This window comes from Gouania willdenowi, chromosome 8 (assembly GCF_900634775.1).
Source record: "Gouania willdenowi chromosome 8, fGouWil2.1, whole genome shotgun sequence".
Taxonomy (NCBI): Eukaryota; Metazoa; Chordata; class Actinopteri; order Blenniiformes; family Gobiesocidae; genus Gouania; species Gouania willdenowi.
The window spans coordinates 24138492-24165641 of record NC_041051.1 but is presented as its reverse complement, the minus strand read 5'-3'; the positions used below and the strand labels follow the sequence as shown (position 1 = coordinate 24165641).

At 37.5% G+C, this 27150-nt stretch overlaps 2 protein-coding genes across 2 annotated transcripts; one reads left to right on the top strand and one right to left on the bottom strand.

Moving 5' to 3' along the window:
* Positions 1-488: 488 nt before the first annotated feature.
* Positions 489-11290, top strand: LOC114468847 (monocarboxylate transporter 7-like). Its single transcript, XM_028455966.1, has 6 exons — positions 489-978; positions 4723-4970; positions 5041-5184; positions 5373-5501; positions 6977-7831; positions 9512-11290. The coding sequence occupies exons 2-6, from the start codon at positions 4739-4741 to the stop codon at positions 9748-9750; spliced, it is 1599 nt and encodes a 532-aa protein (XP_028311767.1). The 5' UTR covers positions 489-978; positions 4723-4738; the 3' UTR covers positions 9751-11290.
* A 2760-nt stretch (positions 11291-14050) lies between these two features.
* On the bottom strand, positions 14051-26313 carry LOC114468042 (guanine nucleotide-binding protein subunit alpha-13). The gene is made up of 5 exons (XM_028454673.1): positions 26013-26313; positions 23093-23322; positions 21433-21483; positions 18499-18699; positions 14051-16600 (listed from the first exon to the last, which is right to left on the bottom strand). The coding sequence occupies exons 1-5, from the start codon at positions 26293-26295 to the stop codon at positions 16229-16231; spliced, it is 1137 nt and encodes a 378-aa protein (XP_028310474.1). The 5' UTR covers positions 26296-26313; the 3' UTR covers positions 14051-16228.
* Between the last annotated feature and the right edge of the window lie 837 nt (positions 26314-27150).

Here is a 27150-nt window from a genome sequence, read left to right as displayed (position 1 = left end):
ACAAGGGGTCAGACTCATAATGTTCTCTGCATTGTGCACACCTAAAATAAAGTCTGGGTTCATTTTGGGTTCATAATAATATAAAAATATGATTAATAAACCAGTTTGTCATTTATGTATTTTGTTTATATTTATTCATTCATTCATTTTTTTAATGTAAGGCTACATATATTGATATGACAAGTGCAACGTGGTCATGTCTGTATTATATTTCTTGCTTTATAGATAAAATCGAACTGAATTATATGGATGTAGGTGTGTGTCTTTATCATTCAAGCAAAAATAAGTTTTCAATCAGAAAAAAAATCCAAAAAAAAGTGTGCTTCAATCAAAAATGTGTATTTTCAAAGAAAAAAATTGTTCAATTGAAAAAAAATATTTGAATATTTAAAAACGTTTTTTCTTTGATTGAAAGTGTACGTTTTGATTGAAATGTTTTTTGTTTTTGTTTTTTTTAATTGAATAATAAAGACACAAATCTAGATCCATAGAATGAATTCTTACAACAACACACACGTTATAATAAATACGGAACTCTTAACAGGAAGAAGAAACTTCCTTGTGCCGCTGCGTGCGCGCTCTTGTAGATGCGTGACGTTCATGTCCGTTGGCAAAACGTCATTAAATTACGAGTAAAAACTGTAGAAAGCTGTGATGAAAAACGCCCATGAGCATCGGTAACCGTCCCTGCAACGCTTTTAATACAACAACGTGATGTCCAAACCAAGCAGCTAATGTCTATACACTTATTACAGAGAGATGTATCACGAGCAGAAAGGAGGAGCGTAAATAGAAAATCATTCACGGATGATGCGCGTGATGAAGCTACAAACAGTGCGCGCGCACGTGGCTTCGCTCATGTTAAATACCGGCTGGAGCCGGTAAGAAGCTGCCGGGGAGCGGAGAGGATGCTGCTGCTGTCCGTAGCTCTGTGACAGACAGACTCCTCTGTCTGTCTATCTGTATCTGTGTCTGTGGGTGAGTCACGTGTTAACTCGGCTGCGGATGTGGAATGTTGTGAAACATCTGGTAGATGGGCGCAATGTGGACTATAATATAATATTACACACACACAAACACACACACACACACACACACACACACACACTGTTGTACCACTGTGAAGTGCCATGTCTGTCTCTCAATGGCTGTAAAATGGTGTACTTCAATTTGATTTTACTTTTTAGAATAAATCTGCCCATATTGTGTTAATTGTTAAAGCTGCAGTATGTAAGTTTTTTTTTTTTGGCGTCGTTTGGTTAAAAAAAAAAAAAAAAATCCATACTCACCTTTGAGCATATTGTAATTCTGAGAGGACACTGGACCTCTGCTCCTTCTCTTGGCTCTGTATTCAAGCTAGGGCTGGGCAATATGGATCAAAACTCATATCTCTACTTTTTCTCAAAATGGCGATATATGATATAAATTTCGAGAATTTTATCTCAAATTAAGTCTGACCAGAAAGATAATTCTGAGTTAATTATGCTGATGCAATTGCGCATTCAGGCACATTTATTAACAAACAGCTGATCAATATATTCCACTTGAGTTGACTTGAGTCGATATTGTAATTTTTGATATCCCCAAAACAGAAAAGTTGATGGCTGGATTTCCTCTTCTCACGCTAACTTCCCGGGATTTATTCGGTGTGTTGTGTACTACAACGCTGGCTGATTTCTTACGGGGCTAAATCACCATGGTAACTCAGGCTGAACAATGTGATGATAACGAATGTACTTATCCAGCTTCGTAGGACAGGACCCGCACAAAATCAGACCGATGACCGCTTGTGGCACTTTTCTTTTTCCTGTGTTCTCTGACTTTTTCCTCTTTTCACACACACATATCTTTGTGTTTGTCATTCTTCTAAAGCCCGCTGACTCCTGCACACACTTCTGTTGTGGTTCAGACTCGGTTTCATGTGTCTTTGGAGTTGGAAACACCAACGTAATGCTTCATGAGCTTTATGATGATGTTCCCTGCACTACAGTAGTCTCAGGAACAATCTGTCCAGGTATTAAATAAAATGAAAAATATTGGTATTACTTCCTAAATGTTGTTTTTTGCAACTATTTTATGGTCCAAGTCTGCACTATGGAAAACATAAATCATTCACCTTAACGTTGTACTATTACATCATTGTTAAGGCCACGTAACACCCACACACTGTGAGTGACTGACCTTTGAATGAATAGGTAGTAAAATCAGAGAAATGTTATACAATCTTTTTTTTTACTGCTAAATACTACAGTATATGTAACTTTTATTAAAATACCTACAACACATTATTAAAAAAAATATACAACATTACTGTGTTGGAGTGGTGTCATTTACTATTAATATCCATGTTTAACTAACATATCCTATTTAGCCTAATATTAAAGGGGCAGTATTATGAAAAATGCCTTTATAATAGTTTCAGGACAGTGATATACATTCCTTTTGCCAAAGTTGAAAAAGTTCTGCTCTGTTAATATTATTATTATTATTATTATTATTATTATTATTATTAGGGCCCGAGCACAATGGTGCATAGGACCCTATTGTAATGCACCTCGTTTTTATTATTATTATTTTTATTACAAAATTGATCGCATTTTTGAGGGCCTAAACACGTTGAAAATTTGTGTTAAAATTTGAACGCATATTAGGACTTGCGAAAAAATTAATTTTTTAGGGGAATTGGACATGTGAATGGCAAAATGACTCATTGGCGCCCCCTTGAAAATTGTATTTGCTCCCAGCTGGCACTGATGATATCGTCACGGTGGAACTTCTGCAAAATTTTGACATCATCACAGACGGGCAGATTCCTTGCTTTAATAGAGAAATACATCTTGCATCCAACACTGCACTGTTAAAGTACTTGACACATTCATATTTTTGTTTTAAACATACATGTACATTTGGTTGTGTTATAAAACAATCTTGACAATAAAGTTGAATCTTTTATAGATTGAAATATTCCTCTTAGCAGCCTGTTCACTTGGATGATGTGCTACGCTTATGGAAGTTATTAAGACTTTGTAGAGCTCAGTAGATGCTAATTAATTCTAGAATCTTTCATTTGTATGCCATACAAATGAGTTATGGTTCAACTTAACCGTCATAGTGCCACCTGTTGGTAAAAGGACATTATAGGCGTTATATTTGCACAGAACATTGCAGGAAAGTTTGTGATATAATCCTTGAAAATGGTCAACTACTTCTCAACACTTTGAATTTCTGCCACACCCCGACATGCAACACACCTCAACGTGCGCCACGTCCCGACATCCATGTGGTTTGCGAGAGTCCGTTCAATGCTGCTTGCAGCTTTAATTATTATTATTATTATTATTATTATTATTATTATTATTATTATTATTATTATTATTATTATTATTATTATTATTATTATTATTATTATCACCAGTGCTGTTTTAATTTCAATTTTTTTTTTCCTCAATTTTCTTTCTTTCTTTCTTTATATGCCGCTTTTTGCCTTCTAATTGCCCTACGGGGATTAATAAAGTTTTTTTTATTCTGATTCTGATTCTCCTCCCTCCCTTGTTATTCCACATTTCATAAAAAGTCAGCTCCAAACAAGCAAGTTGGATTTTTCTCGCGTTGTGACATCACATAGCGGAAACTCCTCCTCCTGACAATCCTGACTCCTCCTACCCTATAAAAATGTGAGCTCCTTCCTCTCAAACTACCTCACAGGTAAACCAAACACTGTAATATAGATATACATTATACTTTATTGTGATATATGTAAAGCTAGATACACAAAATTTGTTTTCTGCATTTAACCCCACCCTGAGCCTGAGGAGCAGTGGACAGCCACAGTGTAGCCCCCAGGGAGCAGTTCCATTTTTAGTAACTGTTATATTGCTTTGTATTGCCTTTGTCATTATCTGACATGTTTGTAACCCAATGCAATGCAGCGGTTGGACAAAACAATTGATTATCACCCTAACCCTAACCCTATTCCTTTAGTTAGAAGAGGAGAGGAGGAGACGAAAGTGACTTTGCAGCTTACCCAGAAAAGCGCTATATAAAATTGATGTATAATAATATTAATAATAATGAAAACAATAACAGGAGTGTGTGGATAACAAAAGAAATCGTTTTGGTGATCACTGATCACCCTCGCACGAGCGAGGCATGAAGTCATCATCTACAGACACGCCCACTCGTGCATAAGTATGAAGGCTCCAAAACAGCCTGTTTTTAGAAGCGTCATGACAGTGACTTTTCAGAGGGCTAAAATTCCAGAAAACGGGCGAGTTTGGAAAAATAAACCTCAAATACTATGTTGTTGGGGTTCTTAGAACAAATGGTTGATAAAAAGCATAATACTGGACCTTTAAATAAGCTCCTTAAATTCCAGTTTTCACACTACCAAAAACACGTTTGTTTTTTTTCACCTCAGCTGTGAGAATGCTGATTTTCATCTCGGAAACATTTATTTCCTTGCCAGTGTTTGTTTGTCCTCAGTGGGCGGGGCCTTTAAACCAGGAATATTTGAGGGTGTAACATGTTAATGACGATTGAATTCAGCCGTCAGCTGATCATTTGTAAGCTGGTATTGGTCAAATACAAATGTTTCATAAACCACACATTGGTCCTGTCGTATGATGAAATGTGCACTCAGATTTGCAGCCGTTTTCACGCAACATTGACAAACTGTGTGTCTTAACTCAGTCCTGTAATGTTCCTGTCTGCGTCCTGCACCAGGAGGCCTTCTGTCACCATGAGGCTGTCCATTCCACGGTGCTGCTTGGAGCCAAATGTCTACACAGAAGTTCCCGATGGGGGTTGGGGCTGGGCCGTGGCTCTGGCCTTTTTCATGGTGGAGGTTTGTACGTACGGGACCCTGAAGGGCCTGGGCGTGTTCCTGGACGATCTGATGGAAGAGTTCAGGGAGAGCAACAGCCGCGTGTCGTGGGTCATATCAATCTGTGCCTTCATGTTTACCTTCACCGGTGAGTCTCTCATCCCTCCATCGTCCACTGCTCTGTTCAAAGAGTTTTTATAAGCTTTTCACCTCCTCAGCTCCTCTGTCTACATGGCTGAGCAATCGCTTTGGCTATCGTCCCGTGGTGATGATGGGAGGCTTTCTCATGAGTCTCGGAACTATCGGCTCTGCTTTCGCCAACTCCATCAATGAGATGTATATCACTGTAGGCATTGTCACAGGTACATCTGTCAGTTTTCTACTGTTTGTGTAGCTGCTGTAATGACTGAGGTCCTTGTGCCTGTCCTCTCGCTGTTTGAACAACTCAAAAGAGATTCCGACCCGTGTCAACATGAGGAATAGTTTCTCCAGACCTGTCCACTGGACTGTTCCATCCATGTCCCCTTTTCTCTGCTCCTTTTTCTAACAGGCTTCGGTTATTGTTTCGCATTCCTCCCCACTCTCACCCTCCTCACCCAGTACTTCTCCAGACGACGAGCCCTCGTCACCTCCGTAGCCTCCTCTGGAGAATCTTTTGCCTTATTTGCATTTGCTCCAGGTAAGTACAACAACATATAAAACATTGTTTTACATAATTATTGGCACAAATTGCTATTTTTAAATGAGTTTGACAAAAACAAACAAACAGGAAAATGCTTTATCCAATGGTGAGAACATGCATTACCTAACACGTCACATTTGGTATTGGCTCGTAAATGGGACTTTCTTATTAGGGCTTCTCGATTATAGAAAAAATATTAATGACGATTATTTTAGTCATAATTGAAATCACGATTATTTGTCAAACCAAAAATGTATTTATTTTTTGTACAAGGAGCTTGCATGCGTGTGCATTAAACAACTCAATGTTTTATCAATAATCGTTTTTTCTCATGTGTGTCACCGTTTATTCTTTGTAGATACTGTATCCTAAATTTACAAAGTTTGTTTTATTTAGCAAATAAAACATAAGTATAATACAAAAATAAAAAAATTAGAAACGTTTTTCTTGATAATGTTATTTTTGTAATCGTTGAGTGTAATAATTGGAATCGAATTTCGATTAAATGCACAGCACTAGGTTACACACGTAAAGACAGTCGGACTGTTTTTGTCCAGAGAATCGGTTCCAAAACGTGTAAGGGTAAGAAATCTTTTATTATAGGGAGGATATAAAAAGGGAGAGCAGTGTTACACCTAAGTGGGGGGGGGGGGGGGGGGGGGGGGGAGGGGAAAGGCAGCAGGGAGGAGAGACTTAAGGCAGGAAATAGAAAGGTGGGAAAGAATAGACTGTTTTGCAGTGAGGGTGAGATGTGAGGTTGTAGAATAAATTGTGCTTATTATGTTGTGTAATCCAGCCAGTATGGTGACAAGTGTGAAGCTTAGCTATAATGGTGGTGGCTGTGAACAGGGGGAATGAGTGAATGGTAGTACCTAAAGCAGGTATTTGGGATTAACGTGTCTAAGGTTAAGCCCAGTATGAGTTTTATCCCACATCCCAAGGCGTGCCAGTGCATCGTATGTGACGTAGAACATAATGTAGCTAATCAAAAGAGAGCCGGCACAATGTCTCTTTCTTGATGTCTTTCAAAATTACGTTTAGGCAATGAAAGTGCCAAAACATCACTGTTCACTATTGTTTATTTTTATAAGTTGAGAAGGTCTTACCCAGATTAAGTTTGTCGAGAATTAAAGTTAAAAAATCTTTGTTCCCTTTCCAAAAATATTGTATCATCATTGTGAGCCTAGTTTTGTATATCGTCTCGTTTTGTGAACTTCGTAGATCGTCCCTGCCTTAGTCATTACCTAGGCTGAGACTGTAGTGTGGAACTAGTCAACGTGAACTTTCCTGAGATCTCAGAAAGCTATTGCACAGTTTAGCCCTGGAACAGGACACCAAACCTTTGAGTTTAGATTCAACATTTGGATGTGGGACGCTGTAGTGACACTCATTTCTAAACGTTATTTATGAGACCTTTATGCTACATGCTTCCATCATAACGATGCTAACACAATCTGTCCATCTGTCCTTAGCGCTGTCTGCACTGAAGCAGCACATTGGCTGGCGCGACTGTCTCGTTCTCCTTGGGTTTGTTCAGGCATCAGTTATTGGCTGTGGGTTTCTTCTTCGTCCAATAATCATCAAACCAGAGTGTGCGAAGGATGACTCGGAGAAGGACTCGCTCTCAGTGGAACGCATGCAGGCTGTTTATGAGCTGGAAAATGAACAAACCAAAGTGTTCATCAACTCAGGCGCGTCTCGAGGCTCGGAGGACTCGGGCGTGACTTCACTCTCTGCCTCAAACGTTGACCTAAAGGCTGCGTTAAAGTTGGAGGAGGAAATGGAGCTGGAGGAGACACTGTGCACCGTCCCAGAGACGAAGGCAGGCCCCCTCCAGCCCCCGGGCCCTAAACTCTTGGACGTATCGGTGCTCAGAGAGCCTGCCTTTGTCTGCTACGCCCTGTTTGGCCTGTTTGCCACTCTGGGATTCTTCGCTCCACAGCTCTATGTCATAAAGCTGAGTAAGAGCCGGGGCGTAGAGACCACCATGGCCTCCTCCATGCTCTCTGTGATGGCTGTGACTGAAATCTTTGGTCGCTTGACGGTGGGGCTGGTGCTGAGCAGGGTGTCGTGTAAGAAGACACTGGTGCTGCTGTCCTACATCGTCCTGCTGGGCCTGGTTCTGCTAGCTTTCACCATCGTCTGGGAGTTCTGGGGTCTGCTGCTCTGCTGTGCGCTCTATGGCTACTTCATGGGCACGGTTGGCTCCACCCACATCCCCATGCTGGCTGAGGAGGACGTGGTGGGAATCCACAGGATGCCTTCATGTGTGGGAGTGTATGTGTTCATCCAGAGCTTCGGTGGTCTGGCTGGACCTCCACTTAGCGGTAATGAAATAATATGACCATATCTCACATATTGTGCAGAAGTTTAGGGGCAATAACTACAAAACAAGGTTAGGACCATTAGTTTCACTTAAAAAAACGAGCAATCCGTTCATAATACAGGATATTTGAACCACACCAAGCCACCATTCATTAATCAAAACTACTTACATTAGCAGATATTGTAGATTTTTAAACAGGTTAAATATCATTTAAAGCACAACAAAAAGTTATCTAAAAAAATATTCAGAAACTATTTATTGAAAAAGTTGAGACAACGTACGAGACAAAATGAACAATCAGTCCCTGTACGCACGGACAAAAAGTGTTAAAAATAAATAAATATATATATTATAAATATATGTGTATATACTTATGTATGTGGACATTTGGACAGATGAATATATAGTGGATTACATCAGTGGTTTTCAAACCACTTTTTGGCTCAGGTACCCCCTTTCTCTTATTCTGAATCTAAGTACCCCCATTGAGAGCATAATGATAGAATGAATGAGTGATAACATATTTTAAAGAATGTCATTTTGTAAATAAGCGGAAAGAAACACTATTTAGTGCAGTGGTTCCCAACCTTGTTTGGATTGTGACCCCATTTTAATAATGAGAATTTCTCGCGACCCCAAAGACATTTTTTCTAGAATTTGTTTTTGATCATGTTTAAGCTCAGATATTTTATTAACTAAATTCACAAAGTGAAAGGATAGAAGTTGTTTAAGATTGTGTGTTGTTTTAATTTAAATGATAATAATAATTGAAAAATTTCAAAAATCTATTTAAATTTTTCAGAAATTTCAGGCAACTCCATTTAAACTCCAGGCGACCCAACATGGAGCCTCGACCCCAAGGTTGAAAAACCCTGATTTCGTGGCTTTTGAATACATTTATTTCTATCGTTTTTATAATTTCCGGTCATATCGCGCCTGGAATGAGACCAAGACTGACACTTAATTTGCCATCGCGTACCCCTAGTGGTAAATGTACCCCCATTTGAGAAACACTGGATTACATGAACTGTATAATTATATAGATACTGTATACATAAATATATGTACTAGATGTATAGTGTAAATAGGTGTATATTATAAGAAGATTATACGTATAGTAGGAGATATTACGAGGGGTAGGATCATATAAGTTTATACTTCCTCCTTTTCCAACATGTACAGGCTTTACGTGCAGGATTTTGTTACCATTTGTTCACTCTTTGCTTTGTTTGATTTATTATTATCCACCGCCACAAAGTGTGGAAGGGGGATATAGGTTTGAGCTCCGTCCGTCTGTTCGTCTGTGCATCCATCCGTCCGAGTTAAAAGGGACAGCTTTTCTCAGAAAATGTTTAAGATAGAATAACAAAATTTGGTGTGTGGCTTCAGGGCGTCAATACCTTGATGGAGTTCGAAAATGAGAAGCGTGCAATAATTTTTTCCATAGTTCTATATTGCCCTTGTTCCGTTTTAAGGTTGTGAGTTATAATGTTAACCAATCTGGCGTTGGATGTTGATGACTATGTCTTCTTGTTTTTTAATTATTGTCGTCATTATTTTCTCATTGTGGTAGATACACTGCTGTTGTGTTCATGTTCCAAACAATATTAAATCAATCAATCAAAGCCGCTGAACTGAATGTGTGTGTAAAGGCTAAGAAACGCTCTCCTTTGGTTTCCAGGTGTGTTGGTGGATGTCACAGAGAACTACGGCGCTGCTTTCTTCTCCTGTGCAGTGGGCGTCGGCCTCAGCGCCATCTGCCTGGCTCTGGTTGGACCAGCCAAGTCGGGCATGTGCAAAAAACCAAGCAGGGAAAAGAATGAGGAAGAGGAGACGATATCTCACAGCAGCGAGCAGCCGGACTCTTTGGAGGTGGACTTGGTCCCAGAGAACCTCCAACAGCCCAAGGAGCAGGATTAGCCCGAGCGCTGCGTGATATTACCTCAAACACTGCAAACACTGGCGCTCACTGTGACACGCTGCCATAGAAGGAATGCAGCTGCACATTTCACTTAATGCATCACTTGAAAAGCACATTTTTGAGTTTTTATCTTCTACAACACGGGGATGGTTTCGGCTCTGCTAGACCCAGTCAGGGACTTTGTACCAAAAATGTTTAGATGACTGGAACTGAACAAATCTTTAAGTGCTATTTAAAGTTGGTGACAACAGCTGGAACTAGGGCTGCACAATTAATCCAGTTTTATTCGTGATCACGATTTTGTTTGCCACCATTAAATTGACCTGATCGTCTACAATATTTACATTTATAATATGGGCTCTGCACTTTGTAATAGTGTATTTATTTATTTAGCCTTTGGTACGTTTTAAATATTTTTTTAAATATGTTTTTAGTACAATTGTTATTTAAAAATTGTTAGTTTAAAAATAGTGTATAAAAACAGATTTTTTTTTCCTAACATGAGAAATAATTGTGATTAGAATCGTGATTACAATATTGATGGACATATTTGTGATTAATATTTTGGCCGTAATCGTGCAGCCCTAGCTGGAACCAACATTTACTGCAAGATCTACAGCCTCTGATTTTCTGCCATGGCTTAAAACTGATAGAAAATTCAGTTCCTGAAACAGAAATGGCAATATTATAATATCATTATTTTTTTAAGTTAAAATAATTTCCTTTAAAAAAAAAATATAGATATATATATATATATGCAATATTATTTCACGACGATCCAATATTGACAACTGCAATATTTGCCACGATTTAATTTTGAATTGGTTTAATTCAATTTAACACAATCGGTTACATTTCACCTAAAGCAATTTGGATGTTTTCACAATTTTACGTTTCAATGAAAAACATTCTTTTTAACCATTTCCATTGATTTGATTTTTGCTTAACCATTCGATCCATATTGATGGATCGTTACACACCAAGAAAGTAGCTACACATGCATGTTTTATGAAAATATCACACATTTACATGCAATTAAAAATGTTGTCAGGGAAACGGAAATGTCAATTCTCGCGCAAAATCTAACAGAACGTGATACGATGGACTAATGTCTCTATGACACGGACTAAACCCTCACCCACGTTTTAGAACAACATCACACATTTACACTGTATTTTTAAAACTGGTGGTCTATTGTTAGCTTTAGCAAAGTGGACGTCAAATCTCATGCTAAATCTCCTATGACTGCATTAGTGAGTATTTAGCATGTTTAATACAATTTCAGGAAGTTTAACTGTAATGGTTCGAGAAAGACAATAAAATAAAAAAACGAAAATGTGGAAAAAAAATAACAGAAACTTGGAGGCTGTAAATATCTTATTTCCATTTTATAAGCAGAGCAGCATGTGGGTGTTGTCGGGGTTAGCATTAGCATTAGCATGCCACACTGCAATAAAGCCATGGAGTCATGAATGCGAGTGGAGACCAGGGACGTGTGTAATGTGACTCTTCACTGGAATAAAGCCACAGGGTAAAAACCTTTCACCATCTGTTTACATTTGTAGTGCAGAGACTCCACATCCCACAATGCAATGCACCAAACTTTACCAACAATATCAATAAGAGAGTGTTTACAGTGGAGATGAAAACAAACTTTGGAGCAGGCATTTCAACATTTTACATCTTTTTTTTTTAGCAATTGATCCTTGATTTATTGATCTGAGGCCTACACTGTGTATTTATCCTCTTCAGCTGCTTTAATTCAATGCACAGGTGCATGTAAAAAGATAAGTGTTCATAATTTTAATTCTGCATAAAGTTTAACAAGCTTAGTTTACCCCATTGCTCTTGATAAAAATATATTTACATTCATCATCAGCGTTAAAACAAATATAAAATCATTCATTTGGCAACGGCTGAATAAATCAAACTTTAATACAAAGATGACACACGAGTGTTGACAATGACAACATTTTTTGTTAGGTTGTTAAAAACAAACTGTATAAATGTGACGCCTTGGTTTGTTTTCACGTTACGTTTAAAAGCAGCTAAATGTATGTTAGTGACATTTTAAGCTAGCTATATACAGTAAATTCCCGGTACATTTCCATCGCGATTTAAGCTCGGGAATTTGGAGAATATTCAAAATGTAAACTTTTCATGGGAGTTATTTATTGGATTTAAACAGAAGACTGGGAGTAAATTTAAATAACTGTATTATATCCTATCATAAATATTAGCATCCATTCAAAATAATACGATAAAAAAAAAAACATAACGATTCAACAGATTTATGTGTAAGTACAACTTTAATTATTCAAGTTTTTTTTATTTTTTTTATTAAGCATCTTGTTTTTTTTTTTAGGACTTGCAGACAGTGGTAGGATGTTAAACATCACAAATGTGATTTCAACTCAATACCTTAATAGTCGACATAATAAGCAATTAGTGATTTGATTTAAAAATCTATTCTTTCACAAACAACAAAAAAAAAAAACAAAAGACAATGTTGTGATTCAATCATTTCTCATTTGAAAATGAAATAAAATGACAAAGAAAGTCCTGTTCAAACAACGGAGTGCATGGTGGATGCAGGGGGGGGGCGTGTCCTCAACACCCCCATAGTAAGCAGTGAACCACGCGTATGTGACTGAGGAATAGCAGAGATATCCTCATGAATACTTGTATAAAAATCTCGATATTTAAGTCAAGATGATGCTCATACGTTTGTCGAAATATAGTTAACATCTCTGTTCAGGGTTGACCTTCAATTTTTTAAATTCATTGTTTATTCCGGTTAATTCCCATGGAAGTTTCTGAAATTTTTCTTTGTATTATAGTAATAATCATATGATGATAGGATCACGATTTCAATGATTATAACAAATAGGGGCCAAAACACAAAGCAGTTTGTAGGCGGGAAAAACATTAATGTGCACCAGTTTGTACTGGTGCCTGATATTTTCAGGCACAGACAACATCCAAGCAATAAAAGACAGATCTTCACTTAAATTTCCTTAATTTTGTGAACATTATTTATTTAATTTGAGGGAATTCTGTGGAATAATTTGAGGAAAGTTCTAGGTTTTTGGAAAAATAAAGATTTCTTTTAACAATTAGCAATTAAAAACGTCTTCCATCATGTAATATAATCATGGGGGGGAAACTGTAAGCCCTGCAAATATTGTGGTGTTTAACTGATTTTTCGTATTTGGAGTGACACGGATATCCACAGCTGGATTAGTCTGTAATTTACACGATTCACGTTCTCTATATCATTTTTACTTTCTCCTGCCCTGCGGGACACATTGGAAGCCGTTAAAGGGTCTGATTTGGCCCCCGGACCTTGAGTTTGACATGTTCTCTTCAAGCTTACACAATAATAGACTTCAGTCACATTCTGCCAGTGTGGAAATTACAATCAGATAAAGTTCCACAGTAACAACCCTCGAAAATGAACATTTCTATTAAATCTCTGCTTCCTCTTCATTCGTGACATTATTTGATGCAACTACTGTATTTTAACTGTAAACCAGCACATCTTAAATTTGACAGTATCAGGTAGGTTGTCATCTACTTAATCAAAAATGGGCAAATTTAATCACAAAAATGTGATTGAATCTGATCCAAAAGGTCACATTATAAATGTTCCATGTCAGCATTTAGAATAATGAGCATTATTACAGGAAAGAACAAAGGGTTTGTGTGCTTTTATGTTGTTCTATGTATTTTTCCATTATTTCTATGTTTTTTGGTTTCATTTTGTGTATTTTTGCAGTCATTTTGTGTGTTTGGAGTAATTCTGTCTGTTTTTGAGCGTTATGAGTTTAGTTTTTGTTATTCTTTGTGTGTTCTTATCATAGGTTTGTGTATTTTTGCTGTCTTGTGTGTGTTTTTTTGTGGATATACGACCCCATGTTAAGTATTTTTGCTGTCATTTTATGCATTGTTTTTGTGAGAATTTGTGGATTTATGTTGTCATTTTGTGTTTTTGGAGTCATTTGTGTGACTTCTGTTGTTCTTTTGAGTATTTTTGTTGTCATTTAGTACAAGTTATTGTAATTTAGTATGTTTTTGTAGTCATTTTGTTGTTTTTTAATACAACTTAATGTAATTTAGTTTGTTTTTTTCAGAACATTTTGCAGATTTCTGTTGTTTATTTGGTGTTATTTAGTATGTTTTTGAGTCATTTTGTAGATTTTCATTGTCATTTTGTACATATATATATATTAATTTTGTGTATTTCGCTGTACATATTTTATTATCTTGTTATTGTCACTTAAAAAAAAGGGTAGTCAATGAAAACTATGAAAAACTTTTAGTCAACAAAATGAACACTGGCCAGTTGGTCATGTCTGCTCTAAACAATGAAGAATCCATTTAAAACTTTAATTCAACAGGATTGGGACCCCAAAAAAAACCCCAGGATGGGATCATTTTATAGGAATAAGAAGTGCAGGAAAATGCACGGAGAGAAAGTATTTGTGATGCGAGGACCAGAATCGTCTCCTTAAACCCTTTCATCTTCTTTAACACTGAATATAATAACAAAATTAGGACCTAAGGTAAGAAAACCCTTTGTGGAAGGTTACGTCTGCTGTTAGTAACGAGCATGAGGCAGTTCCGATTAATCACAATATGTTTTTTGACAATAAAAATGAGTTAAGACACATTGATCTATACACAACATTTACAGCACTGTGGAACCAACAGGAATCCTCAACTCTCCACAGGCTCACTGGACACGCCCTTTACATCGAACTCATACGTGAAAACTGGGAAACAAGCAACGAGCAGGAAAAACACTCTGTGAGCTGTAGAGAGATTTCAATAACAGTCGATCAGACATCATCATTTATGTTGAGAATTCTTTTGCATTTGTGGCACTTTGAATACAATCGCAGGGCGCTAATATTCATGACCACGAGTTCCCCTAAAAAAAACCTGCTACAAACTCAGATCCATGTAAGGAATCATACAGAACTCTCGTGGTGTTTGAGGCTTTTGTGATTGTTTCAGTCCGTTGTTAGAATTAAAAAGTTCACACATTTTTTACAATCAATACAAATCAGTAAAGTTATTTCAGGGGCTCAACACAAATTAGCATCGGCACTGGTGATCATTTTTTTGGCGTTTGTACAACTGATTAAAAAATAATAATAAGGCACATGGATTTTATTACGAGAAACGGTGAAGTCGGCGTCGTCCGACTCGGACATAAATCCCATGTTAATACTATGTTCATTATGGCATTAAAAAGACTGCAGACGCAGGCGGATAAAACCAGTGCAGACATGTCAAAAACCAAAAGCAGGATAGAGGTCAAACAGAAGGCTGTTTTCTATTGGTTCTCCTGTGGCGGACACGCCTCACACCTGAAATGGAACGGCCATCATCAAACGTCGGGTACGGAAGATGATTAAATAAAGTGGCTTAACAAGCAGCTTGAAACGCGTGTCACACTGTGCTAACTTGCAATATCTAGGGACGCTTTAACAACTGCTCTTAATAAACGATATTATCGGCACGTTATCGATATCAGCTTTATAGTGAAGTATTGAACATCGTCCATTCCGACTAGGCTTCGGTATCCTCCAAATGAGTTTAAAACATCGTGCATCCCTAGTCTGAATGTTTGCCCTTTCCCTTCTCCCACCACAACAATTCCAACTACTTACAGTGTATCGCCACTCACACAAATCTTAAATTAGAAAGAAAAACAGATGACTGTGTTTTTATAACAGAAAAGGAGTTTTTTAAAAAAAAAAATAAAAATGGAATGTTGTGGACGCTCAGAATAAATTCTATACATTCAGCCCAAGGTTCTTCCTCTTTTTCATTATTCTCATGGAAACCAACCAACACTACATTACCCAGCCCTGGTGTACTCATGGTTCTAACTAACTACTATAAATTTAGGGATAAAACCAATCTCTGAACAAAACAAAGGTAGTTCAAACTCTTCCTTCCTTCCTTCATTGTGTGAATGTGAAACAGAAACACACACAGACGTGGGAACGTGTGTTGGTTTCATCAAAGAAAGAAAAATCCACCGCGGTCACTGATGACACTTGAAACTGCCAAAAGTGATAATAAATAATAACTTATTGAATACTGCTGATTGAAATCCAACATTGCTTTTGTACGGCGGCCCAAAGAAATCATTGACAAAAACAAACCCAAACTAGTTCCATCAGTAAATATTTGTGGGTTTTTCTTGCTTTGATGGAAGGAAACAAGTTTGTCCAAGTCTGTAGGAATGAAAAAGCAGAACCAGAGTGTGAACAGGTTGGACAGATGATCCTGTTAAACGTCACAGTGAACGAGCTCAGGTAGGCATAGGGTGAGCGAGTGTGTGGGCGTCACTAACAGTCAGAGTTCAAAGGTCGAGGGGTGAATGCCAGGACTGTCCTCTCCCTCAACGGGCCGTGGTAAAAAAAACAAACCAACGAAGGCACTTTCTTCACCGTAGTCCCCTCACTGCAGCATCAGCTGCTTAAGGTTGTCATGCAGGATGGTATCCTTGACGTCGCGAAACACCAGCCGGATGTTTTCCGTGTTGATGGCAGTAGTGAAGTGGTGGTAGAGCGGTTTCTGCTGCTGCTCGCGCCGCTTCTTACGAAAGCACTCGACCAAGAAGCGCTGCACGTCGGCCAAGGTGTTGGGATCGCCCGAGAACTCTGGGAAATAGTTTTTGATGGACACCTGCCTCACCTTCTCCTCAAGCAGGTCCGTCTTATTGAGGAACAGGATGATAGAAACATTGCTGAATACCCGGTTGTTTACGATGGTCTCGAAGATGTTGAGAGACTCACTCAGACGATTAGTCTGCCGGTCCTCCATGAGCACCTTGGGAGTGAAAATACACACACGTCCTTCAGTTTGGAGCAATAATCAATTGGTCACAATGTCTCATCTCTTATCTGTATCTACCGTATTATACAGACTACAAGTCGCACTGGAGTGTAAGTCGCACAAGTACAAAAATGTGTCATGAAGAGGAAAAACCATATATAAGTCACACTCGCCAATTCATCACATCTATTTAGAAATGTATTCCACAAAATCCAAGACCAAGAATAGACATTTAATCTGGAGGAGCAAATTAACAGCAAACAGAACAACAGGCTGAATAGGTGTACGGGTCGTTTGTAACACATTAACAGTTATTCAACTAACAACTAGCTAACAAAGAACGTACCTGGGAGGCTGAATAGGCTAAATTAACATAAGCCAGCGAGTCCAACAAGCAAATTACCAGTAAGCAGCTATGGTCAACTTGCTTTTAGCCTGAAATTGATCAGCTTCTTTTACTTTCTTCATTGTAGTAAGAAAACACTCTGCTTTCAGCCAGTTGTTCCTGAAGTTTCTCACTCTAAACTTTCTTCCTGCGGCTCGATGACCATTTCTGGCTGAATATTTTACCGCCTTCTCTCTCGGCCGTCCTCTGGACCTACGTCACCGTGGGGGGAGGAGGAAGTCAGTGTTCTGTCTATAGACACGCCCACTCATGAATATGAATAAGTAGGCCGCAAATCAGCCTGTTTGCGTAGATTTGCTCAGAAAGTGACTTCTCAGAGGCTAAAACTCTGGAAAACAGGCGAGTTTGGGAAAATAAACCCACTGAGGAGGAACAAATCGGTTTCAAAATGGAGCGGAGAGAGGATTCTGTAAACTGCAGCTTTAACATTTTAAAACATGTTCAATTATATATATATATAAGTCGCACCTGACTATATATCACAGGACCAGACAAACTATGAAAAAAAATGTGAGTTTTAGTCTGGAAAATATGGTGAACCAGAGAAATAAAACTCAAAACAACACAGTTTCCAATAATGTGTCCTCCATCAACACAACTACTACACACTTCCACTTAAAACTGGATTCAAACTTTGGTAATGAACGCCATAGGAGAGAAAAATAACATAATGATTATGTCAAATCTCTCTGTAAGAGGACCTCATAATATAGAGAAGCATTTGAACTCAAACAGTAACACAAATGCCTCTGCTGCATCTAGTCTACTGGAATAAGAAGAACAAGTGAGGGTAGAGAGAGTCAGCATGTGGAAATCTGGAGGAAACAACACAACCACACTAACGCCCCCTCCCAGCTTCCCTTCCCTTCCCCTAATGAGTCCTCTTGTAACGTTTTAATATTATTTTTCTAACTTACTCACATGGGTGAATAAGGCCCAGAATGATCAAAAACAGTACACATGTATAGGTGAGTCTGACTTTAGAAAAAAGTAAGAAAAATGAGCACATCCATGAAAAAGTAGTGGAGCAAAAAGTACAACATTTGTCTTTGAAATGAAGTAAAAGTAATTAGTATTACCCCAAAAAAACTCAAATAAAGTACAGATACTTGAAAATACTACCATATTTAAGTACAGCACTAAGTTTACCTCAATACTGTCCATCACTGTGTATATGATCATATCGGACTACTACATAAAACCCAATCAGATGATTATATCATAACTGTAACATGTGGCTTTGTTTAGATTGTCTACATTGCGATCACTTACAAAATCATTACAATAAATTTAAAATGTTAAACATTGCTCATCTAAAACAAAATAAACAAGGTTTTTAATTGAAAGCTACAGTTAGCGGATGCTAGTGAGAATATCAGCTTATCACTTATGGAAACTTAGTATCAGAGAATAAATATGTCATTGACTAATACATGTTTCAGCAAACCTTTGATCTCGATGGTATTTGTTCTGAGTGTAAACCAACCTGGTCGTATTCTGAAGAGGACACGAGGAAGAGGATGGAAGTGACCGAGTCAAAGCACTCAAACCAGCGTCTTCTCTCTGAGCGTTGACCGCCCACGTCAACCATTTTGAAGGGAACGTTTTTTATCTCAAAGTTGTACTCGTGAATGCCCTTTGTGGGTTTTCTGGCCAAAAGGATGTCCTGCTGACTGGGAAGGTAGTCCTGCAACAAGATCAATAGAAACACATGTTTACATTCCAAGTATTCTGCACTAGTACGTAATCAAAAGCTGGTACAACAAAGTGAAAATGAGTTCCACTCTGCTTCAACATTACACATTAGGGCTGGGCAATTTAAAAATGACTGCAGGCATCAGATATATTGTCAAAAGTGCAACTCTTCCTTTAGCATCTCAGCATAGTGTGAATAAAAAAATTAAACATGCCTGTGGCACACATATAGCCTATTCAAAGGGTAAACACATGTAAACAAAGAGGGAGCTGGCTCACATCATACGATAACCCACAAGGATGTAACGCTTAAAAGTCTGAAAAACTGTGGTGGAAAAAAAAGAAAAACTTTTTTTTTTTTAAATATTTTATTTTTTTTAACTCAAATTTGCAAAATAAAAATCAATTTTATCTACAAATTCGGTAAAATTGATTAAACTGATAGGCCCTAATACACATTAAAGAATAAAGATATTGGTTGGTTCAAATATAGCGCAAAACACACAGAGCTTTTAAAGGAGAATCAATCTCCAAAGTCTGACCAAATCACCTTTTTCATAATGCAATTTTTAGACACTTAAGCAGTCAACAAAAATCTTTTTTCATGTCAAAATCCTTTGAGTTTTAGAAAGACGAGCTTCTCGAGTGCGGAAACAACACATGCTACAAACAAAATGTCATGATATATAAGTATAGACATACAGTATATACACTTACCTTACATTATCTAACAGTTCTGATCTTATCAGCCCACATTTGCATTTCAACATATTATTATATTATTTTTTAAACAACCTGCCAACATTTTTAAATTGTATGTGTGCAGTGTCTGCTGCTGAACTAAACATATAACACTCAAGCTTTAAATACAATAAATGTGATCTGTATGCATCTTGCTGAGGTGTGTTGAGGTAAAAGTGTATTGTAATTTCGAACGATCACTATTACTTTACAGATTTAACTGATTATTTTCAAACAGTGCAGTAATTACAATAGTTTACTTTGAACAAGTGATGCACGGTGTTATGGGCATGTTAATACTGTTGATTCATAATTAACTGATATAATAACAGGCTTTGCCTTCTTAATCAACCCATAGACATCATATTGGAGACATCTTTCTCACAAAGCGGCGCCCTCTTGTGTGCGTGGAGCAAACTGCAGGAGTGTGAGTATAGATGCACTCAATCTCAAAAAAAATTATTCACTGAATTGATGCATTTCTAAACACTTTTTCCTCATAAAAAGCTGTGACACAAAATGTATGGATCTGATAAAAATGCAGTTTTTACCCTCAAATACAGATAAGTTTGTTATAACTGTTTTAAGTAGGATAGGCTGTGAGTAGGAACGTACGTATTTTGCTAATTTTGCACAAAGAATGATTACTGATGTGACATCATTTTCAGCTTAGTACAATTTCAAATTGTCATATCTGTGTTCATAATTGACCGACATTTAGGAAAATTGACTCAGTGATGTCGGGTTGTTTCCCACATTTTAATACTGAGTTTAATCCAGATCAGAGCCAGGTGGGCATTTTATTGTGATTTTTTTTGGAAAAAATGGGAGTGTCCATACATTGTGACCTGTTATTATAATGAGGATAAAAATGTCTTCCAAGCCTTTAAAATGTGAATGAATCATTGATCCAGATAACTGGCAATAGCTGGAAAAGAGGAGATTTGGAGCTTGGCAGAGGTTTGCGCTCAGTGATCTTGTTGTGTTTGTTAAATCCACAACAGAAACTAATTGATCTCTGCAATTAGGTGTGTGGAGAAAAAATATCAGCATTGGCTAAAATCCAATATAGTGCAATCCTAGTTTTAACAAATGGAATACAAAAATACTGCATTAAATACTTTTTTCAGGGTTTCGGATTATCTAATTAATAGTTATAATAATAATAATAATAATAATAATAATAATAACAATAATAATATATGTCATTTGAAAATCAGCGCCTTTCAGGTCACCCAAGGTCACTTTACAGTGCATAATAAAACCACAACAATGCATAGTATAAACCCACAACAAAAGTTGAGCTAAAAAAGTAAAAGTATATTTAAAATTAGTAGTTAAAATATACAGTTATGTATATATTATTCTTCTACTTTGTAATTTTTTCGTGTAATTTTATATATATTTATTTTCATATTCCGTTCTTTTCTGGAATTGTGTGGATGTTTTGTATATTTTCAGTTTCTAGTCATCTTGAGTTTGAATTTAGATAAATTTTTTTTATTTTTCTGTCATTTTGTGTGTTTTTTGGTATTGTTACATGGGGGAACATGGGGGTGTTTTTCTAAATCAATGTCAGTGAAATGTAACACAAAATTAACATAGCTGCGATTGCCATGATTTTATTTTTTCAATTATTGCATTATTTTGGGAAAAGATGGTGGATAAATTCAAGCAAAGTAGTGAATTATTCACTAAAGAGCACTCCTTTATTGATGCAAGCCTGTTCTGAAGAAAATCATTTTCCTCTTCTTAGAAGCACGCTCTGATCAACCAGTAAGAAACTGGGTGGAGTGGTTTGCAGCTTCAGTATCAGTGAGGATGACATTTTTAACCCTTGAGTTTGCAGCTCCTTGGAGAAACCATTAGAGCACATGTTGTGGATAGTTGAGTAACGACAGGAAAACAATGATTGTATTCCTCTTTTGAAGACACTGGTCTAGTGCAATCACAATCATCAGCAGCCTGTGTGGGTGGAACCTACCGACTGTCCAAGCTTTTCCAAATTGTCCAGGAAATACTTGACCGACTCCCCCTGAGAAAAAGATGAAGGAAATGACATTTTAACCTTAAACAGAAGAATACTCTATAATCGAATGAAAAATGTGGGGGAAAAAATGTATTAAATTAGAAAACCCCGAAAAATTATATATATATATATATATAAAATTGAGTTTAATTTAAACATAAGTGTATTCTAAATTACCCCCTCGAAAGGAAACGTCATAGTTGAGCTGCCTGATGGGATGTCGAGGGAGCACAGTGCAGTGAAACAAAAAAAAAGAAATCAAACCTAGTAATCTGGATAACGACTCATTGGCAGACATGGAGGAGGACTTGAGAATCTTTGTAGAAACCCACAATCAAAGTTTTTCAAATGTTCAGCAAAGGCTGAGCTACACAGAGATGTTAGGACGATTTTGGTTTTTATTGCTAATAGGTCGGGATGTAACGACTCACTCAACTCCCGATACAATTCGATTCACTATACTGGGTTCACAATACAATTCTCTCACAATTTACTGTCGACAACTGATGACTGAAAAATATTCCTTTATTTTTATCAGAAAAAAAAACTAGAAAATGTTGCACCAAATGAAGAAAAGGCCTATTAATTTGAATTCTGGTTCTACAGTAAACAATGCAAAACTGCATAATAGTTCCTTTTCTTTTTAAAAGTGCAACGCCCGATTCCGCCCGCTGCCTACGCTTATGGACAGATAAAGTATCTTTGACATAATGAGTCCTGTTGTTTGTATCAGGTATTTTCTTCCACGGTACTTGCTTACAATGAGCTGACCAATCATGGCAAGGTCAGGTCCAACGTCACTCTCTAGGTTACCAGTTTATAATTACAAACAAATGCATGGCAATGCACAGTACCGGTAACAAACAGGGTGGGGTTGCCAGGTTGAGGGCCTTCTAGTGGCTAGGGTATTTTCAGAGTATCGATATGAACCGTGAATTGTTTTTTAACTGCCTTACAAATAATCTTTACATCCCTACTAATAGGTTAATTCCAATACATAAGTGATGAGAATTTTTTTTATCACAGCAGGGGCCACATTAATATGATAGTCTGATATGAGGGCCACATTTTCACAATAAATGTCAGCATTTAGAATAATGACCAATCTAAACATTATTGCAGAAAATATCGCTTTGAGCATTTTGTTGGCCAATTGTGTATTTTTCTATCGCAATGGGGACATTTTGAAATGGAAAATTAGAGGCTCTACAAATGAAACCATTGCAAAGTAAGCAAGCATGATTAGATCTCATTAGAAAGTCTTAAAACAGCTTTTGTGGTAAATAAAAGGGTGCTGAATTCTCCTATAATGAGGTCTGATGTAAACCTCTACAGCGGGGTGCACTCGCTTATTTGATCTGCTTTTAAAATAACCTTTTAATCGGAATCTACCATTACAGTCAAGTATCAGAAAAAATATTGATAAAAATAGTGTCGTGAACCCAACAATAAGTTATTGTTTAACATTAAAAAAACAAAGCAAAACAATGCACACAACAAAAAAAAAAACATGTTGTATAAAGGACAGGAGCCTACTGCAGCTTTGCATTGTGGGTAAACAATGGTGCGGCACAGACTGGGCTCCAGCACGTGGCTTTGTCACAGACTTACTCACCAGCTGGAACTCCCTGCGGCGGTCGTAGGCATGCTGGATTCCCTGGTCAGCCCACAGGGCGTGGATAGAAGGCAGGTAATGCTGGAAGACTTTGGGCTCCACCATTCCATGACCACGAGCCATTGCTGAGCGCGTGTCGAAGGCCATCATGGTGTCTCCATGCCGCTTGTTGGATGAGTTGCCCCACGGGATGTGTAGCTTCTCTCGAGCATCCACCAACACTCGAATACCTACAGCAGTAGGTGGAGTCAGTAAGTAATCAATTCATTTCTGGATGGCAAATGTGTCCCCAATATAGTTTAGAAGTTGTTCCGAGCTACAAATCGTAGCATGATAGTAAACTGATGAACTGTCATACTGAAGAATCTTTTATTCCGACAGACTTTTACTGTACCTTATGTCGTTTTTATGATGATTGTGTCTGTTTGGCTTTAATCTTTGAAGTGTACTGGAATGTTGTTAGGAGGGGCATGTGCAATTTCTTTATACTTGTGCAATGACAATAAAATAATTCTATTCTAACCACATTATTTTCCTAATGTTAACAGGCTTTTACTGGGTCCCCAGCTTAACGAGAAGTCAAAATACTTTATGGATCTTTTATCTTCATTACCCAATGCTATTAACAAACAGCTGCACAAGTCAATATGTGCCACTTTTGTCTTTTTTACCGATGAAGGACAGCACATGTGAGCGAATTCTGTGGTGGAGCTTGTTTAGGGGAAGGTCTGGGTTAGGGTGCACTCACTAATCCATCTAACTGAGCTTTTTATGCTGTTCTGAGAAGTAGCAGAAGCCGCCACTCCTAAAACAAGTATATTGATATAAAATAAGCTATAAAATTATAAATATATTGATATAGGTGATATTGTAATTTTCTATATCACCAAAATAAAAAAACCTCATCTCTTGAATCTCGATTTATTGCGCAGGCCTACTTCCTCTGTTATGTTTTGTTACTTCTCCTTACTATTAACCACTGTTCCTTCCTTAAGTGGTGATGTTATGGCTGCTACATGCTACACGCCACATGCTACATGATATCACAGACAGAGAAACTGCACTTTTTTCAGCAACAATAAACACTATTCAATTACATGAGTGTGGAAGAAATGGCTTTTGCTGACAGATACTTCATTTTCAGGCATCTCTACAAACATTCATGGTAATTTGATATTAACTAGAGTTGGGCAATATATCGAGTTTTCTACTTTCACAATATAGAAAATGACGATATCGATATATCTATTTTTATAGCTTATTTTGTATTAAAATACCCGTTTTAGAAGTTGCTGATTGTTTCCAAACCCCGACCTTCTCCTAAACAAGCCCCACTACAGAACTCACTCACACATGCTGTCCCTGAGAGGAGAAAAATACTAAAGTGGCACAAATTGTGCAGCGGTTTGTACATAAATGTGCCTGTGTTGCATTTTGTATGAGCAAATTTAACCATGAATTGTCTTTCTGGTCAGACTTCATTGAGTTAACCCTTTCACGCCTACTGCGTCGCCGGAGACACATCCTGGTATGCGCACATTGAAATTACCGTAACTCTGTTAAAACTAGATCTATTGGAAAAATTCCAACTGTTTCTGAAAGCTAACATGTTGCGCTTTACTGGCAACCTACAAACATTACGGTAATCTTGTCCCCACTTTCGTAGAAACCCCGCAAAGAAATTGCTTTGGCTTCTGATTGTTATAGTTGCCATAAAATGGCTTTTTTTTTTAATTTATTGTAAATAGTTCTGTACATTCTAGATTTGAGACATTTGTTGGAAAAAAAAATCTGTTATTCGTGTGAGCTTTTATTATTTTTTTCTCTACTTAATCTAAAAAAAAAAAAATCTAATTTGTTTTTGTGTTTTTCTTCATTTTAAACTGATATTACACTAGTGGAACATGTAATAAATTGTCCAATATATATAGATATATATATACACATATATATTATTGGAAGTCTAAAGTGCTATGGACAAAGGGTAAAGGCACTTCCTCATAGGACATTTACTGACCATTTTATAAACAAAAAAATGCAAAAACCCAGGCGGAGATGTTAATATTATGCCGTGGCTACGGGTACTTTAAATGTATTCGTACACTGCCACTCTATGCATACGCAGCACCCCTCATTGGCCAGTTTATGTCACGTGATAGGTGCACCTATTAAAGTTCTGTCATTTGTATTTTTGCTCGTTTATTTTTTAGCTACCCCCTAACACTTTTATTTTAGCTCTAACCCTAACTCTAAGTCTATCCCTAACCCTAAAGTGTTTATTTTTGTCATAAATGTATTTTTAAAGGTGGAATTTGCCATGTTAAATATGTTGAAATGAAAAAACAAAAATTGTCAAATCTGGGATTCGAACCCACGTTAGCAAAACACAGGCACATTGCGCTTATGTAGAAATTGTATCTATAGTCCAGGGGGCAATGTCTACGTTTAACGTACTACCAGACACTTTGTTAATATTACAGGTGTTAAAGAGTTAAAAAATATCGAGATTTATATCGCATATCGTCATTTTGAGGAAAAATATCGAGATATAAGTCGTGGTTCATACCGCCCAGCTCACATATTAACTTCCCCTGCTGACATGATGACAGTGAACAGTGAAACTAACAGAGATCCTGGACACTTCAGATTGACCTGAATGTTTATGTATGAAACCGACAAGTAGCTAAAGCACCAGTAACACCTCAGACACCCAGTGAACAGAACCCCTAACCCCCTTCGGAGGTGTGACAGCACCCCGCACGATGCTATGGGCGTTTCTGGTTTGTTCAACCAGCTAACCAGACTAGCAGAGAGGCAGACTGGTGGATCAGCAGCTGAGCTAGCATGGCTGTACTGCTTCCAGTGTAACCTGCCCAAAGTGCCACTGCTACAGCATAAACACAAGTGTATGTGTTCTTACCTTTGATAACGTTACTATAAATAGTGGCTCTGAACTCTTCTTTGGCCTTCTGATCGAAGTCCTGTCCGTGAATAATGCGCATCTGCTTCAGAAAAGTGGACTTGCCGCTCTCCCCTGCTCCGAGCAGCAGAATCTTCACTAACCTCTTTACATAGGTCTTATCTTGTCTTATACATTTATCTATCTCCTTCGACTTCCGTAACTGTTCTGCCTCACTACTTGTGAGGAGACAGTTAGGAAAACATACCGATAAAAGGGAGCGGGACGGCAGGAAGTCCGCCATCTTTGAAACTATTTCATCAATAAGGCAGGGCAGTCCAGCCCGTCCGCTGCTGCCTTCACGGAACCTGGGAATCTGCGATGAGGCGTTCATGGTTTTTAGACATGCCCTCCCCAAAAAGAAGAATAGCTTTTAAACTACAGTATACTTCCTCCAATAACAACTACTAGAATATTTAGATAACGTATATAAAGTTAAAGATGTCAATGAATATTTTCCAGCCGAAATTTTCTTTTCCTGTGCTTTCCAAATTCCATGACTTGCTTTTGTACAGGTAATTGTAATGGGTGTACGTTACTAGATTCAGGGAATTACAGTCTGCATGGGCAACTGGGGCCACTTGCGGCTCTTTGTCAAATGTAATGCGGTTCCCGCAGCAAACACACAGAATGGCTGTGAGAAAACACAAAATCACAAATTGTCAACCGAAAATGACCAAAATGTCAAATACAAACGCACAAAATATCTCCAAAAACATACGAAATTGCAGGAAAAAATACACTAAAGAACAGCAAAAATACAGAAAATGACAAAAAAATAAACTAAACTAAACTAAATTGCAAAATCTCAACAAACAGTGGACAAAATCACAATAAAAAATGCACAAAATGACTCCAAAAACCTACAAAATGATGAATAAAATGCACAAAACAACAGCAAAAACACACTAAATGACCCCAAAAATACATGGAAAAATAAGGACAGCAAAATTAAATGGTACTCCTTCATAAACACACAAAACAGCAAAAACAAAAAAACAAAATGAGAGAAAAATATTCAAAAAGACAACAAAATCACTCCAATTCCCACAAAACTATTCTAAAAACACACAAAAATACACAAACTGACTCCAAAAAC